General features: G+C 46.6%; 1 protein-coding gene across 3 annotated transcripts in view; it reads left to right on the top strand.

Annotated features, from left to right (window-relative positions):
* The window catches only part of HERC4 (HECT and RLD domain containing E3 ubiquitin protein ligase 4), a 192,147-nt gene extending 173,849 nt beyond the window's left edge, over positions 1 to 18,298 (top strand). For all 3 annotated transcript variants that reach the window (XM_073548139.1, XM_073548137.1, XM_073548138.1), the window contains 3 exons: positions 11,534 to 11,717; positions 12,923 to 13,025; positions 17,755 to 18,298. In XM_073548139.1, the coding sequence (XP_073404240.1) occupies positions 11,534 to 11,717; positions 12,923 to 13,025; positions 17,755 to 17,963 (496 nt within the window). In that variant the 3' untranslated portion in view covers positions 17,964 to 18,298. The remainder of the gene's footprint in view (positions 1 to 11,533; positions 11,718 to 12,922; positions 13,026 to 17,754) is intronic.
* The last annotated feature ends 325 nt before the right edge of the window (positions 18,299 to 18,623 follow it).

Genomic DNA, 18,623 nt, shown 5'->3' with positions numbered 1-18,623 from the left:
GCTGGACTGCAGAGTGAAGGCAAAAGGGCCAACAAGTGCTAAGCATCTCTGGGAACTCCTTCAAGACTGTTGGAAGACCATTTCTGGTGACTACCACTTGAAGCTCATCAAGAGAATGCCAAGAGTGTGCAAAGCAGTAAACAAAGCAAAAGGTGGCTACTTTGAAGAATATAGAATATAAGACATACTTTCAGTTGTTTCACACTTTAATGATATAATTCCACATGTGTTAATTCATTGTTTTGATGCCTTCAGAATGAATCTACAGTTTTCATAGTCATGAAAATAAAGAAAACTCTTTGAATGAGAAGGTGTGTCCAAACTTTGGTCTGTACCGTATACATGTATACAGTGTATTACATATTTACAATTTATTACAGTTTTTTGTGTTCTAAAGTTGTATTCCAATAAATAGATATTATGTTCTATCGAAATATCTTGATTATTGGATCATAGAAATGATTAAATGTCTGATGTTCACATTGTACTACAATAAATTTTTCACTTAAATATAAGCAATATATGTGGGAGTCGGTGTAAGGGAAATTGAGGAGTCTGAGTCGCAGGTTTGGCTTATCGACTCCACAGCCCTGGTTTCCACAATCAGTGATGGTTTGGGTAGCCATGTCATCTGCTGGTGTAGGTCCACTGTGTTTTTATCAAGACCAATGTCAGCACAGCTGTCTACCAGGAAATTTTAGAGCACTTCATGCTTCCCTCTGCCCACAAGCTTTTTGGAGATGGAAATTTCTCCAGCAGGACTTGTCACCTGTCCACACTGCCAAAAGTACCAATACCTGGGTTACAAACAGCAGTATCACTGTGCTTGATTGGCCAGCAAACTCGCCAGACCTTAACCCCATACAGAATCTATGGGGTATTGTCAAGAGTAGAGTTGAGCGAAACGGGTCGAAAAATTTCAAAAGTCTCCGACTTTTGGCAAAGTCGGGTTTCATGAAACGAAACCCGACCCTAGGATGAGGTCAGCCATGAGGTCGGCGACTTACGCGCCAAAGTCGCGTTTCAAAAGTTTGTTTTGCGCTCTTTTTCAGCCAATCAGGATCCACGGACACTGTGGGCAACGTGATGACATAGGCAGGGGTCACCACCATCTTTCAGAAGGGCATGCAAGTGATTGGCTTGCTTTGGTGGGCGTCACAGGGGTTATAAAAGGGCGTGCACGCCGACCGCCATCTTCTGCCGATCTTAGCATAGGGAGAGGTGGCTGATTCTGTAGGGAGAGCGTTAGGCAGGGAAGAAGAAAAAAAAACTGCTTCTGCTGCTAGCGATTTTGCCTGTACAACACACCAGTCACTGTGTGTGCAGTGCAAGGTGAGGCTATATTGTGGTGGATCAGCGGTGTTGGTTGTTAGGCTGCCTTCTAAGGCTTCCTGACAGCTGCATTGCGGTTTACCCACTGCTCTGCAAACTGCTTTTTTAAAAGCAATCCCAATTTTTTTTTTTTGTCCTGCTGAGGTACTGAGCGTGCATTTTTTCACACCATACAGCGTGAGTGGGCCTCACACAATCCAAAAGTGTCCAGTGTCCACTAGTGTCTGCAGAAATTCAAAATCTCCCTTATCCTGTAGTCACTTTTTTCACACCTGTGCCATCGAGCCTGTGACATAGCGCTCTGATATTCAGTGGGCCTCACACAATCCAAAAGTGTCCAGTGTCCACAAGTGTCTGCAGAAATTCAAAATCTCCCTTATCCTGTAGTCACTTTTTTCACACCTGTGCCATCGAGCCTGTGACATAGCGCTCTGATATTCAGTGGGCCTCACACAATCCAAAAGTGTCCAGTGTCCACAAGTGTCTGCAGAAATTCAAAATCTCCCTTATCCTGTAGTCACTTTTTTCACACCTGTGCCATCGAGCCTGTGACATAGCGCTCTGATATTCAGTGGGCCTCACACAATCCAAAAGTGTCCAGTGTCCACTAGTGTCTGCAGAAATTCAAAATCTCCCCTGTCCTATAGACACCTTGTTTTACATTACTATATAGTTTGTTAGATTTTGTCTACATTTCTACAAAAAATGAGGAAGGCTGGTGGAAGAGGCCGTGGAATTGGGCGGGGGTTGGCAGCTGGTAATGATGGTGTTGGATCTGATGGTAGTGGCAAGAGCAAAATAGGACCGAATGCAGGAGGTGTTGAGCCTGCGTCATCGTCTGGCTCCATAAGGCTTCGAAGGCTTAGTTTTCTAGGACTTGGCAAACCGCTTTTAAAGCCAGAGCATCAGGAAAAAGTTTTGTCTTACATTGCTGACTCAGCCTCCATCTCTATCGCCTCCTCTTCTGAAGTTGTAAAAAGTAAAAGCACTGTCGTCATTGGAGGCTCATGTTCATGAACCACACCTTTCCTTGTGTCCTTCACCCCAACCAAGATTGAAGGATGACGCAGGCCATACTACTGATTACTCCATGGAGCTGTTTTCACATACCATGCCTGGATTATCAAGTGAAATGGTGAATTACCCAGGCCAAGATGAATCTGACATGGAGTGCACTGATGCACAGCCGCTGATAGATGATTCTGCTGGTACATTCACTCAGAGCACTACATTGTCCTCGCAGTGTACAGAGCCAGATTCTGACCCTGATGAGACTCAGGTGCCCCTTCCCGCACACTATACCACCATACACGGTGACACAGAGGAAGGTGCACATGACATTGAAGAGGAGGTGATGGATGACCCAGTTGTTGACCCAGATTGGCATCCATTGGGGGAAGAGGGTGCTGCTTCCAATAGCTCAGATGAGGAGGAGCATCCACAGCAGACATCGACATCGCAACAGCTGTTATCTGGCAGGCCCGGAGCACTCCAAAGACAGGTTCCAAAAATCAAAAGAGTTGCTGGACAGCTTGTCCAGACGGTCAAAAGATCACAGCGTGCTAGGCCGCAAAATGTCTGCCAAAGTAGGAAGAGTGCAGTGTGGCACTTTTTTGAACAAAATCCTCATGATCAGGCCAAGGTTATCTGTAAGAAGTGCGCAAAGACCTTTAGCCGAGGGAAAAATCTGAAAAATTTGAATACCAGTTGCATGCTTAGACATTTAACCAGCATGCACTTGCAAGCGTGGACACAACACCAAACCTCAAGTGCCACATGTGCAACTGATCACAAAGAAGGTAGTCAACAACGCTACATTGTTTCCCCCACTGTAAGCCCACCGGTTAGCACAGCAGCAAATGTTGAGGTGTCGTTGCAAGGCCACAGCAGTCAGGGAATCCCACTGTTATATCAACGAAATACTGAATCTAGGCCATCAGAAAGAACACCAACTCCATCACCATCATCAACCCTCTCTCAGTCCGCCCTGTCCACCGCTACTTCCACCATATGCAGCTCTCAAGTCCAGCTCACCCTCCCAGACACTATGAGTAGGTCAAGAAAGTACTCAGTCTCTCATCCGCGTACACTGGGTTTGAACGCCCACATTGCCAAACTAATCTCGTTTGAGATGATGCCCTATCGGTTGGTGGAAAGCGCAGCTTTCCGCGAACTCATGGCCTATGCAGTACCACGCTATGACCTACCCAGTAACCACTTCTTCTCTCGCAAAGCCATCCCAGCCCTCCACCATCATGTAAAAGACCGCATTGTCCATGCACTCAAGCAGTCAGTGAGTGGAAAGGTGCACCTCACAACTGATGCATGGTCCAGTCGGCATGGCCAGGGCCGTTACGTGTCCATCACTGCGCACTGGGTTAATGTGGTGGATGCAGGGTCCACAGGGGACAGCGGTGGTGGGACAGTGCTGCCTACCCACGGTATAGGAAAACAGTTGGCTGTAGGCGTTCGACCCTCCTCCTCCTCCTCCAGAAGCGAAAGCTCGTCCACAGAGCGCAGTCGTACGAGCACTCCATCTGCAGCTGCCACTGTTGCACACGAGGTGTCCCCCTATCGAGCAGCTAGTGGAAAGCGTCAGCAGGCTGTGTTGCAGATGATGTGTTTGGGCGACAGACACACCGCCGAGGTGCTGGCAGAGTACTTGAAGCGACAAACTGAGTCATGGCTGGGCAGTGTACATCTTGAGGCAGGCAAGGTAGTTAGTGATAACGGCCGTAATTTTGTGGCAGCCATAGCCCTTTCAAAACTCAGCCACATACCTTGCTTGGCTCACACCTTGAACCTGGTGGTGCAGTGCTTCCTCAAAAATTATCCGGAGTTAACAGCCCTGCTCCAGAAGGTGCGAAGACTGTGCGCGCACATCCGCCGGTCGCCTGTACACTCCGTTCGTATGCAGAAGCTGCAGCGATTGCTCCACCTTCCCAACCACCGCCTCATTATCGACATTGCAACAAGGTGGAACTCCACCCTGCACATGGTGGAGCGGCTGTGCGAGCAGAGGCAGGCCATAATGCATTTGTGGGAGGATACACGGCCAGGCACTTTGAGAGCAGACATGGAGTTGACAGGTGTGCAGTGGTCGAAGCTGAAAGACCTCTGTAAAGTCCTTCAGTGTTTTGAGGAATGCACACGGCTGGTAAGCGCAGACGACGCCATCCTGAGCATGAGCATCCCACTTATGCGTCTGCTCATGCAAACTTTGACGCACCTTAAGGAGCAGGCGTCTGCAGCCAATGTTGATGAGGAGGAGGGAATCCTTGATGACATTCAGCCATTGTCTGCTCAGGGACCTCTCCTGGACGAGGTGGAGGAAGAAGAGGAGGAGGAGGATGATGGGGATGATTACTTAGGGGAGGAGGATGCATCTCGTGGGGCAAGTGAAAATGTTGGCGTGGCAAGGTCTGGTACAGGGTGTGTGCGTGACTGGAGGGATGTGGATTTGCCAGAAAGTGCTCCTCCACCCAGCACTCGCAGTGCATCATTGACACCGGGAACATTGGCCCACATGTCAGATTATGCCTTGCAGATCCTAAAAAGGGACCCCCGCATTGCCAAAATGATGAACGATGACGACTACTGGTTGGCCAGCATCCTGGATCCACGCTATAAAGGCAAATTACAAAACATCATGCCACAGGAGAACCTTGACCTAATATTGGCTAATAAACAAGCAACTCTGGTAAATCGGTTGCTTGAGGCATTCCCAGCACACAGCAGCGGTGTTGGTTCTCACACGGGCCGGGGGCAGCTTGGCAGAGGTGTTCATGGTGCACACAGCAGAAGTGGCGTTGGAGACAGGGGTTTCATGACAATGTTGTGGACTGATTTTTCAAGTACCGCTCACACAACTGGTAATACTGCATCGATGGAAAGTGACAGGAGACAGCAGTTGTCAACTATGGTTACAAACTACTTTTCCTCCCATATCAATGTTCTCCCACACAGGTCATTCCCCTTTGACTATTGGGCCGCTAAACTGGACACCTGGCCTGAATTGGCACAATATGCGTTACAGGAGCTCGCTTGCCCAGCTGCAAGTGTGCTATCGGAAAGAGTCTTCAGTGCAGCTGGATCAATCCTGACAGAAAAAAGGACCCGTCTGTCAACCCAAAATGTGGATGTTCTAACCTTCATTAAAATGAACCATGCATGGGTTTCCAAGGATTTTGTCCCACCTTCCCCTGATGACACATAGGGTGACAGAAAAATGGCTTGCTTTGGTCCACCTCTTCCTGGGACTTGACCTATTTCGCCTTTTGCATCAGCTGAATGTCCAACATCAACATATGCCACTTTCTAAAACTCCCTAACTGTGCTGCCTCCCCCCCCATGGCCGGGGTCACCACCTAGCGCACGACACCGTGCGAGTGCCGTTGCCCTGGACAGGTGGGTAGGCCGACTCTTGGGCGCGGGCACTGGCACAGGGTCCCTCATAGTGCAATCAAGTGTCTCTGACGGTGGTGGTGCACACCCGCCGTCAGACACACCGCCGTACTATGAGGGGCCCAGTGCCAGTACCGACGCCCACGAATGGGCCCCCCTTGCTTGGGCAGGGCCCCAGCATTTGCAATCTTTACCTCTCCCTGCTCCTCCGCTGTGTAGTCTAGGCCGTCAAATCCATACTGTGCCTGACACCGTCTGAGCCTGCCTCCTGATGTATAGACATATATTTTGAATGTGTACGCTATCCATACATGTTATCCGGGGATACGGTACCCTTTCTCACCTTTGTGCAATCACGTGCAATCCATACTGGGCCTAACACCGTCTGAGCCTGCCTCCTGATGTATAGACATATATTTTGAATGTGTACGCTATCCATACATGTTATCCGGGGATACGGTACTGTTTGGAGGGTCATGACTCGTGGGAATAACGCCGCCCAATCAGTTAACCTGCTAGAGAGATCCTTCGTTGCTCCCAAGCATGACATCACACTCCCTAGGAGGAAGGTAATGCCACTGTGGCGACCGTACTCCTGGGGGCGACACAAGTGCACTGATGCCCAGCCACTGCTCGATGAATCTGCTGGTACATTGACCCAGACCACTACATTCCCCTCGCACGCTACACGGCCTGAATCTGACCCTGATGAAACTCAGGTTACCCTTCCCATATACAGTTCCATCTTACACGGTGACAAAGAGGAAGCTGCAGATGAAAGTGCAGGTTCGGCCCACCCGCCATCAGACACACCACCGTACTATCAGGGGCCCTGTGCCAGTGCCGTCGCCAACGAGTGGGCCCCCCCTGCTTGCTCAGGATCACAGCACTTGCAAGGTTGAAATACTGTGCAGTGAGATGGAAGATGGGGACGACGAGGAGTCCAGACTAGTACAGGGATTCCCTAGCGAGGAGACTTATTTGATTGTTGTCAATGTTGGGACAGCAATTTTTGGGGAGCACTATACTCTGGAGAATGATAGATGGGGCCCACCATACACTGGAACATTCCAAAGGTGGACATCAGACACTGGAGCAGCATTTACAGGGCCCATTATACACTAGAGCATTAGAAATGGGGCCCATTATGTTTGGAGCATTATTTGGGCCCATAAGACAGTGGAGCTTCTTCCATGGGGACCAACATATACTGTAGCATTATGTGGAGCTCATCATATACTGTTTCAAACATTATATGGGACCAATGATTCTGTATGGAGAAATAGATGGGCCTCGTCATGAGATGTAAAAAGTGAAGTATTTTTCATTGTACTATACCGCTATTTCTCTGCCGTATCGGAGCATGATGAGTTGTGGTATGTGTTAAAGGGGTGCTCTTTCGCCGAGGGCACATGAAAACCTGGAGCCAGCCCTACCCCCCCACAACTTTAGCCAAATAACCCCCATTTTTCAGTGCGTAACTTGTATTATGAAGTTAATTAAGGTTGAAAAGCTTAAGTAAGAAGAATTGATGCTTTTGGCATTCAAATGGGCACTGTAGGTGTGTTTCCTGTCCTCCTCTCACTGCCGACTTTTATTCCCCATTGACTTACATTGGGTTTCGTGTTTCGGGACGACACCGACTTTTCCCTATAATCGGCCGATCTTGCTCGACCCGACTTTTGGAAAAGTCGGGTTTCACGAAACGAAACTCGACCCTAAAAAAACAAAAGTCGCTCAACTCTAGTCAAGAGGAAGATGATACACCAGACCCAACAATGCAGACGAGCTGAAGGCTGCTATCAAAGCAACTTGGGCTTCCATAACACCTCAGCAGTGCCACAGGCTGATCGCCTCCATGCCACGCTGCATTGATGCCGTAATTGATGCAGAATGAGCCCCGACCAAGTATTGAGTGCATTTACTGAACATACATTTCAATTGGCCAATATTTTGGATTTTAAAATCATTTTTCAATCTGGTGTTATAAAGTATTCTAATGTACTGAGATAATGACTTTTGGGTTTTCATTGGCTGTAAGCCATAATCATCAACAGTAACAGAAATAAACACGTGAAATAGATCACTGTTTGTAATGACTCTATATAATGAGTTTCACTTTTTGTATTGAAGAATTGAAATTAACTTTTTGATGATATTCTAATTTAGTGAGAAGTACATGCTTGCAAATATTTTCTAATGGTTAAACATACAACATATATACAGTGGGGCAAAAAAGTATTTAGTCAGTCAGCAATAGTGCAAATTCCACCACTTAAAAAGATGAGAGGCGTCTGTAATTTACATCATAGGTAGACCTCAACTATGGGAGACAAACTGAGAAAAAAAAATCCAGAAAATCACATTGTCTGTTTTTTTTTCATTTTATTTGCATATTATGGTGGAAAATAAGTATTTGGTCAGAAACAAAATTTCATCTCAATACTTTGTGATATATCCTTTGTTGGCAATGACAGAGGTCAAACATTTTCTGTAAGTCTTCACAAGGTTGCCACACACTGTTGTTGGTATGTTGGCCCATTCCTCCATGCAGATCTCCTCTAGAGCAGTGATGTTTTTGGCTTTTCACTTGGCAACACGGACTTTCAACTCCCTCCAAAGGTTTTCTATAGGGTTGAGATCTGGAGACTGGCTAGGCCACTCCAGGACCTTGAAATGCTTCTTACGAAGCCACTCCTTCATTGCCCTGGCGGTGTGCTTTGGATCATTGTCATGTTGAAAGACCCAGCCACGTTTCATCTTCAATGCCCTTGCTGATGGAAGGAGGTTTGCACTCAAAATCTCACGATACATGGCCCCATTCATTCTTTCATGTACCTGGATCAGTCGTCCTGGCCCCTTTGCAGAGAAACAGCCCCAAAGCATGATGTTTCCACCACCATGCTTTACAGTAGGTATGGTGTTTGATGGATGCAACTCGGTATTCTTTTTCCTCCAAACACGACAAGTTGTGTTTCTACCAAACAGTTCCAGTTTGGTTTCATCAGACCATAGGACATTCTCCCAAAACTCCTCTGGATCATCCAAATGCTCTCTAGCAAACTTCAGACGGGCCCGGACATGTACAGGCTTAAGCAGTGGGACACGTCTGGCACTGCAGGATCTGAGTCCATGGTGGCGTAGTGTGTTACTTATGGTAGGCCTTGTTACATTGGTCCCAGCTCTCTGCAGTTCATTCACTAGGTCCCCCCCGCGTGGTTCTGGGATTTTTGCTCACCGTTCTTGTGATCATTCTGACCCCACGGGGTGGGATTTTGCGTGGAGCACCAGATCGAGGGAGATTATCAGTGGTCTTGTATGTCTTCCATTTTCTAATTATTGCTCCCACAGTTGATTTCTTCACTCCAAGCTGTTTGGCTATTGCAGATTCAGTCTTCCCAGCCTGGTGCAGGGCTACAATTTTGTTTCTGGTGTCCTTTGACAGCTCTTTGGTCTTCACCATAGTGGAGTTTGGAGTCAGACTGTTTGAGGGTGTGCACAGGTGTCTTTTTATACTGATAACAAGTTTAAACAGGTGCCATTACTACAGGTAATGAGTGGAGGAAAGAGGAGACTCTTAGGGTACCGTTACACCTAGCGATGCACCAGCAATCCCGACCAGCGATATGACGTGGTCAGGATCGCTGGTGCATCGCTAGGTGGTCGCTAGTGAGCTGCCACTCACGCAGATCTCACCAGCGACATCGCTGGGGACGGGGATCGCTACTTACCTGTCAGACGCGGCGATCCTGCGTCCTCCTGCCCGGCTCCACGCGCTGCTCGTCGTCACAGCAGGAAGCGCCGCAGGAAGTGGACAACGAGGAATGGTCCAGCAGCTTCTCGCGCGATCAGCGATAACCAGCGGGGGAGCCGGTCGGAGGTAAGTATCACATGCAGCGATATCGCTAGTAATATCGCTGCAACGTCACAAAATCGGTGACTTTACAGCGATATTGCTAGCGATATCGCAGTGTGTAACGGGGGCTTTAAAGAAGTTGTTACAGGTCTGTGAGAGCCAGAAATCTTGATTGCTTGTTTCTGACCAAATACTTATTTTCCACCATAATATGCAAATAAAATGAAAAAAAAACAGACAATGCGATTTTCTGGATTTTTTTTTCTCAGTTTGTCTCCCATAGTTGAGGTCTACCTATGATGTAAATTACAGACGCCTCTCATCTTTTTAAGTGGTGGAACTTGCACTATTGCTGACTGACTAAATACTTTTTTGCCCCACTGTATGTTTTGAAGGCAAGTACAAATCCTTATGTGGATCTGAAATAAAATACACTAAAAATACAATTTTATATTTATTATATAGAGGAAAGACCATTTAATAAGATCACTGTTTGTAATGACTCTATATCATGAGTTTCACGATTTGTATTGAACTGAAATGTAACTTTTTGATATTCTAATTTTGTGAGAAGCACCTGTACTTGTATATTGAATGTTTAGTTCAATGATTTACCCAGAGCGTCACATTTTTAATGCAAAGGCATGAGGGTTTTGCCTTTTATATCTGACACAGTAGTGCCGGCCTTATTTTCTTGTGGTGGACTAAATTTTGAATGTTTTGCTTTCTTTGATGACCGGTGTGTTGTCAGTGGCAGGCAGTATTATAATTGCGCCCTTCTCTCATCCTCTTACTCTACTTCCTTCAGAGGACATTTTTCATAACACAGAGGGATATTTTCCTCCGCGGGTCACTATGCTGGATCTGTTTTCAGTTGGATCCCAACGAAGTTTGATGGAGCATAATGATATAAAGCTTTGGGCATGCCTGTAGAACAATGATTGCTGATACCATTTAACAAATTAATCAGTATTTGGAGAATAAAGGCTTATAATCAAATCTGCATACAGTAAGATGGCTTTTTATGGTGTCTTTTTAAGGTCTAACCCCCCACAAGACTGCAGGGAAAAAAAATGCATATCGAAGATTGATTATGACAATTACTGTAAAACGATCACGCGTATTTGCGTTGGCTATGGGATCTGATGGTTAAGCCGCAGGTTTCTACTGTGGGTCAGCACTGGGATCAGCCATTCCCAATGGGGCTCATCCGTATGCTGTTACTTGTCACAGTCTTCAGACAGAATCCACCCAAAAACTGCTTCAATAAATAACGTGTCACTTTTGAAAGCAGTTTTAGAAAGCAACCCAAAAACCATGGCTATATAAATGACAATGTGGTGGTCTTCATTGAAAAAAAATAAATGGATCTCATTTTGTAGGCGGTTAACGTGCTCTTTCCTTGTCAAAATCATGAAATGTCCATAACCTGAGGCTCATATACCTCGTAACTGCCTTCATTGCTTTCTTACAGCAGTGGACTGTACAAGGGGCGGTGGGTACGTATGTTCTCCATTCAGCAGCCGTCTAATCCTACTAAGGTGCAAGAAGGGGATGTATAACAATTCACTAAGGGTGAAAGCTGGCTACAACATAGGGCTGGCGCACTAAGGGAAATGATCAGAGGCTTGTGTACCTTTGCTTGTTACGTATTGTGGTTAGTCATGTGCAAGATCTGTGTCTAGTAAATACTCTATGTAATGCTGTTCGTAATGTTTTGTTTGTAATGCTGTTGTAACGCTGCTGTGATACCATAATTTCCCTCGGGACCAATAAAGTGTATCGTATCGTATTAGATGCTAAGGATTGCTTACACTCGCTAATTTGCTAGGATTTGACTACTTACAAAGCATTGGCCTCTCTCCATAGTTAGAAGTGGCCAGTATACAATATCCGTTGGTCTGTCCGGTTGTGTTCATCGGTCTATGTTTTGATTCACAGGCAAGAATTTGTAGATGCCTATGTGGACTACACGTTCAATCATTCAGTGGCTGCCTTATTTAATGCGTTTTATGCAGGCTTTCACAAGGTGTGTGGAGGCCGAGTCCTAGAGCTCTTCCAACCAAATGAGCTGCAGTCCATGGTCATCGGCAACACAAACTATGACTGGAAGGAATTGGAGAAGGTTGGTAAAAACTTACTGGCTGGTGGTGTATCATTGTAAATTATGCAAATAACCGAGAGATACTTTTTCTCCTGGCAATCTTGTCAGTAAGGCACATCTCTGTACTATGACAAAGCAGTCACCCATTAGATTTATAATTTACGTGCGTACATACAAAGTTTTAGGTTGGTTTTGAAACGAAATTCTGAAATTATTCATAAAAATAGAAGTGTTAATAGTTTACTATTTATCAAGTTAACAAGATGCAAAGTAAGTGAGCAGAAGAGAAATCTAAATCAAGTCAATGTTCAGTGTTTTCACCTTTTATCTTCAATACCGCAACAATTCTTCTAGGTATTTGTGCACAGTTTTTGAAAGAACTTGGGAGAAAGCCTGTTTCAAACATCTTGGAGGATTAAAGGGGTATTGCCATTTCCAAGTTCCTATCCCAATATGTAGTAGGTGTAAGTACAATAATATTATCAGACACCTCCAATTAGATAATATAAAAGCGAAAGAGTTGCACAGCCAAGATATATAAAGTACATAAATAAGGGTTCTACAGGGTTCTACATCAGTAAAGACATCTATATGGCAATAGAGAATGGGGAGAGAGCATAAAGCAATCCATTAAACAATGTGCACATCTGTAAGTGAATAGATTTAGTAAGAAACCACATATCAAAGCTCCAGAAAAACCATTAAAATGTGAAAAATTCCCTGACATCGACATCCAGATATCCATGTACAAGTATAATATAATGAAGTATAAATGTCAGGCATGGAAATACCATCTAGATATAAATGAACATAGAACACTTACAAAATAGGAATATAAAATTGGTAGCTTCCTAGGTTGGTCGACCACCCCCACAACCCTTAGTGCATCTCAGCGTTGACTACACGTATCAGAGAGGTGCGCGCAAATAATGGTGAAAGTATTTTGGTGCAGCTGACAGTTAAAGGGGTTGAACAGAAATATCCTGTAAAACGTGTAGGAATTGCACCATCCCCCCCCATCCAATTTCAAAACTACAACTCTGCCCACAAGAAGAAAACAAGCCCTCATACTGCTATGTTAGCAAAAAAAATGAAAAGTTATGGCTCTTGGAAGAAGGGGAGGAAAATATGGCAAGACAATGATGAAAAGTATACACAAATGCATCTCTAATAGAGAATATGGTGAGTGCATGCTAGTGCTTTATTTCAACTTTTGTCTTTTGTAGCATACTGAATATAAAGGGGAGTTTTGGGCAGACCACCCTACTATGAAAATGTTTTGGGAGGTTTTCCATGAGCTGCCACTTGAAAAGAAAAAGCAGTTTTTATGTAAGTATGCTTTAATGTTCCCATTTGTTTTTTGTTATTGTGATGCAACGGTTTGTCATAAATTGAGCATAATTTATGCCACCAAGATAGTTATTTTATGGTAATTAAAAGCCAGTATTATCACCACATTATCCTAGTTATTTTGTTTTGCAAACAAAAGCGGGTCCTCATACAGCTACATCAGTGGAAAAATATAAATGTCATGGGTTCTGAATGCTGCGATGCAAAAACAAAGGAAATTCTTCCTGGCCTTACTGCCAATATGACCTTTGTCGTTGAAGGTTTACAAATGGATATTTGTTCTTATGATTGTAGTATGACCAAATGCAGCGGCATTCAACCAAGATTACAACAGAAGGAATATTTCTTGGTTTGTGGTCTGGGAATCATAAGAGATCCCATCGCATATTTGTCAGAAGATGATAAAACCGTAAAAAAATATATATATACATATATATTTTATTTACTATACACATTGCATATGTAGGGTTGGTAGGCCGGGCTCTGGGGAGGTGGTCCCTCTGTATACCACGCAGTGACGCACAGACAAAAGATGGAGGCAGATTTCGGGTGCAACAGGTCCAAGTTTATTTCCCGCCGTCCAACTGACGGCCCTCAAGATACAATGTAAATTCTCTTCACGGCCCTCTGTGTCCAGGCCCCATTACACACACACACCATACTTATCACCAGGGACGTAAATACATGTACCGTTCCTTTTCGCTTAATGACGTTCCTGTCAGCTCGGTCACTGTGGCCACCTTAGGCCCGTACACCAACAGTAATTTTTCTGGTCAGGTATCGTCTTCAACTCGGTATGTGTTTCCCCGGGGCCTCGTCTGTACTGCAGTACTTCATGTCAGGACCACCCCCCTGACTTCCTTTCTCCTCAGTCCCCTGGTTAGGTTTTTCCTCACAGTGCAGCAACTGTCACAGTGTCCTCATCACTTGAGCTCCCCCTGGGGACTGGAATCTTCTGGAACCCTCCTGTCAAATTTATAGCTTTCCAGGTTCCCTGTAACTCCGCCCCCATGACCAACGGTTTCTTAGCCCTAAGCTGATGTCAAGTCCTATGCTCACACCCCTCCCTGCCATCTAATGTCAATTCCAGGTACTGCATGTCACCTACACTTTCCTAGCTGTTTTCCCTTCTGTCATAACTGACATCCTGCCTGATAAGTGCATGCCCCTTTGAAACCTGACCAGTCAGTCCGTCCGTCTGGTCACCTTCCCTACACTCCCCCTTCCTTTGTCTATTGTCGTCCCCGAAAATCATCTTCCCCCTACCAGATCATTGCCAGCAACCTCCTTCCTCTTTCTGGGGTGTCCGTGGTGTTGGGGACCTGACCTGGGACTACTGCTTCACATCTTCCATCTCTCTCTCTCTCTTGGTTACCAGTCATGGTCGGCGTCTCTGTCTCCCAGACCTTCTCAACTTATAGACCCCTTCGGTCTCACGTTTCCTTCGGTCACACAGACTTTCCCTTACCCGGACCTGTTGCATTTTCTCATGCCTAGTATACTTCAAAACAACTTTATACCAGCATGAGTACCCCTTTTTTTATATTTTTTTTTCTTTCCTATTGCTTTAAAACCATTACACAACAAAAACAATAAAACATAACAGATTTTACTCTCCCTTCCTTTGACATGGACACTTCCTTTCTCATTACATCCCCGCTTTGCCAGGCTTAATAGAACAAAAACTTCAACTTTTATATTAAACTTTTTTCATTAACTTGGACGCAAACTGTCCTAGTAATCTGCACAATGGTGCAATGAAGTCTCAAAAGTTCAAGCCACTTCCTGGTGGCCGGCAGCGAGGGGCCCCACAGCCGTGGAGCTCCCAGGATGTAGGAAGTGTCCTATGAGCCTTTGCTACGGGGGCTCGCAGTCCTCTGGTTCGGCGAGCACGGCTACCGCATAATAGCCGCGGGGGCAGTACTCCTTATAGTAGGACACCAAGTCCCCCTCGTGTAGAGCCTGGCCGTGGCGAATAGAGGCCACGTTGATATAAACTTTCTGGCCGGTAGTCAGATCACGTATGAACCCATATCCTTTTGGTATATTGGTGTACACGAGCCGTCTCAAGAATCATGTAGCCGCCATGCCAGCCTCCCCCTTTGCATGGAGCAGGTTCCATACTTCCTGCTCCCTGGCCGCCGCCTTCTTCCCAACCTCTGCGACCCAAACCGTGGGTCCGGTGTAAGCCCGGGAGTCCAGTGTAAGCCTGGGAGTCCAGTGGGCGGGATTTAGCCAGGGGTGAAAACAGGGCAGAGGCGGCGGATGATGTCAGCGGCCCAGCAGCCGCTGTGGCGGGTAGGGGCAGTCAGGTTTTCCAAAGGTTGGGCCACAGGGCCTGACAAATAGGCCGCAGCCAGTTCCAACGCCGGCATGGCCGTGGCCGCAGGGTGAACTGCATCCGGAGCTTCAGCCGGAGCCGGCATAACCCGAGTAATGACCGGTTTCGGGGAGAATGTCGCCACTTGCAAGGGGAACGCAACAGCGTCTTCTGGATACAGGCTCCGCACTGGCGACACCGGGCGAGGTGGCTCGGGGCTAGGAGTGGAGACCCCACTCAGCTCCACGTAGACAGTGGGGGTTTCCTTGGCCAGACTTTCGGGATCACAGGAGGCCGCATGCTGCGGCTAAGTGGTGGGGGCCGCTGGTAGGGTCGGGGGAACGCTCACCTTCCCCGGCGCCGCGGTCTCCGTCACATCTTTCCGTGGCTGCTCCTGCAGTCTCCGCTCTTCACTCCACCGTCCGGTGGGGCTGGCCCCCAGGCTCAGGTTCCGCGGAGAGGCTCTCTGTTGGTATCTTTGACGGCTGCTCCTGTGGGATCCGCCATGGCTCCGCTCCTCCACCCGAGATCAGACTGGCTGCTCGTGACTCCGAGGTATAGATCTTCTGGCGAAGCTCGACCTCCCACCGCCATCGCCACTACAGGCGGCCGATGCCTCGCCACCCGCAGTCAATCTTTTCCTCAGTGCCACTCCCTCTGCTGGGTGGGGCGACGGAAGGCCTTTCCACCCACCTGCCAGGGTCCAGTATGTGGGAGCGTCGGTCTCCTGGTACATATCGCTGTCCCCAGGGGTACGTAGGAGGGGGTCCCAATCCATTCAGAGCGACTGCAATACCCGGACCTCTCCTCTGTGCTGAAGCAGCACCGCCATCTTGCTCCAAACCTGGTACCGCCCTGAATCCTCTGCTGGCAACGCAGATACGCCAATTTGTAATTCACAGGTTGGTAATTTGTAATCCACAGGTGTTTATAATCCAAACAGTGCAGTCCAAGTCCGATTCCATTCCTTAGAGGCAGGCCTGCCTAGGAAGATACTGTATTAGCGGCGTTGATCCTGCCGACTACGCCAAGTGTAGGGTTGGTAGGCCGGGCTGGGGGGTGTGGTCGCTCTGTATACCACGCAGTGACGCACAGACAAAAGATGGAGGCAGATTTCGGGTGCAACAGGTCCAAGTTTATTTCCCGCTGTCCGACTGACTGCCCTCAAGATACACTGCAAATTCTCTTCACGGCCCTCCTGTGTCCAGGCCCCGTTACACACACACACCGTACTTATCACCAGGGACGTAAATTTTCGCTTAACGAAGTTCCTGTCAGCTCGGTCACTGTGGCCGCCTTAGGCCCGTACACCAACGGTAATTTTTCTGGTCAGGTATCGTCTTCAACTCGGTATGTGTTTCCCCGGGGCCTCGTCTGTACTGCGGTACTTCGTGTCAGGACCACCTCCCTGACTTCCTTTCTCCTCAGTCCCCTGGTTAGGTTTTTCCTCACACTGCAGCAACTGTCCCAGTGTCCTCGTCACTTGAGCTCCCCCTGGGGACTGGAATCTTCTGGAACCCTCCTGTCAAATTTATAGCTTTCCCGGTTCCCTGTAACCCCGCCCCCCCATGACCAACGGTTTCTTAGCCCTAAGCTGATGTCAAGTCCTATGCTCACACTCCTCCCTGCCCTCTAATGTCAATTCCAGGTACTGCACGTCACCTACACTTTCCTAGCTGTTTTCCCTTCTGTCATAACTGACATCCTGCCTGACAAGTGCATACCCCTTTGAAACCTGACCAGTCAGTCCGTCTGTCAGGTCACCTTCCCTACACATACAAGGTATGAAAACTTTTGATTGGGTTGCATGCTGACTTTTAAGTTCCTGGGAAGACGAGTTACACGCTCTTCCCGGTCAAGCACTGCCTGTCCACCCTTGCCCCGATCTGTGTTAGTCAGCTGCAGCAGTGAAGTCACGTCTACAGTGATTCAGCCTATAAGTGAGCTCAATGGTTTGTATCGCCTGCATCAGCTGAGCCCAGTGATTGTTTGCAGTGCTGTCGATGTGACCACACCATTTCAGTTGATCAACTGAGACCGGAGCAGCAGCGGAGTGAAAGCTCTGGATCTGGGTAAAGTAAAGCAAACTTTGATGTATTATCAAATTCAAATTGTAAAATATCAGGCTAAAAATGGGTAATAGGAGACAACTACCGTACTTTTTAACTAAACTCAGTCCAGTAATGCAGTTAAGTTTCACATAATGTACCGTATGTCTGTGTGACAAGTGTAGGACATGTAAGCATAGTATTCATGGGGATCACGGCTTTTCCAAGAGTTATCTTCTCACGTGTTAATGGCATATAAAGGTAAGCATTAGTTTACCAGAATGCAGAATTCATTCCTTTCCACCATGTCCTCACAAGTCACTTTTTTTCTTTTTTACAGTGTTTCTGACCGGCAGTGACCGCATACCCATTCTTGGAATGAAGAGTTTGAAACTTATAATCCAGCCAACAGGGGGAGGAGACGGTTTCCTACCAGTCGCCCACACATGCTTCAATCTTTTGGATCTCCCCAAATATACCAATAAAGAGACTCTACGAGAAAAACTGATCCAGGCAATTGACCATTATGAAGGATTCAGCCTTGCATAATAAAGATTTTCCATCACTTCTGCTTTACTTCACAGCCTTGAGTAACTGAGCCATGCCAAGATGACATTTAATATTATATACAATTCTAGTTTTCTTCGGGCTGTTTTTGCAGTTAAGAAAAAAGACCTGTACAGGCTCTGTGTACAGCACCTTGTATATAAACGTGAGTGTCCCTTCCTCTCATCTTAAAATTTATTAGGAAATCTTTGGTCAGATTTTGTGGTCATTTTTTCTCTATTTAGTGTATTTCCATTCATTAAGTCTATACTGTTTATAACCCACGATCCAATTGTAAAGAATTCTGTGAAAATAAAGTTTTTACTTTAAGATTTCAAGTATTTTCTGTTTTTATGTACCGTATATACTCGCGTATAAGCCGAGGCACCTAATTTTGCCACAAAAAAACTGGAAAAACTTATTGACTCAAGTATAAGCTGGGTATATATTGTCCCCTCATCCCCATCCTTGTCTGCATAGCCCCTTATTTCCATCCTTGTCTGCATAGCTCCTTATCCCCCATCCTTGTCTGCATGGCTCCTTATCCCCCATCCTTGTCTGCATGGCTCCTTATCCCCCATCCTTGTCTGCATGGCTCCTTATCCCCCATCTTTGTCTGCATGGCTCCTTATCCCCCATCCTTGTCTGCATGGCTCCTTATCC

This window comes from Dendrobates tinctorius, unplaced genomic scaffold, assembly GCF_039654945.1.
Source record: "Dendrobates tinctorius isolate UK_male_01 unplaced genomic scaffold, ASM3965494v1 ptg000156l, whole genome shotgun sequence".
Taxonomy (NCBI): Eukaryota; Metazoa; Chordata; class Amphibia; order Anura; family Dendrobatidae; genus Dendrobates; species Dendrobates tinctorius.
This window is presented reverse-complemented; position numbering and strand designations above follow the sequence as displayed.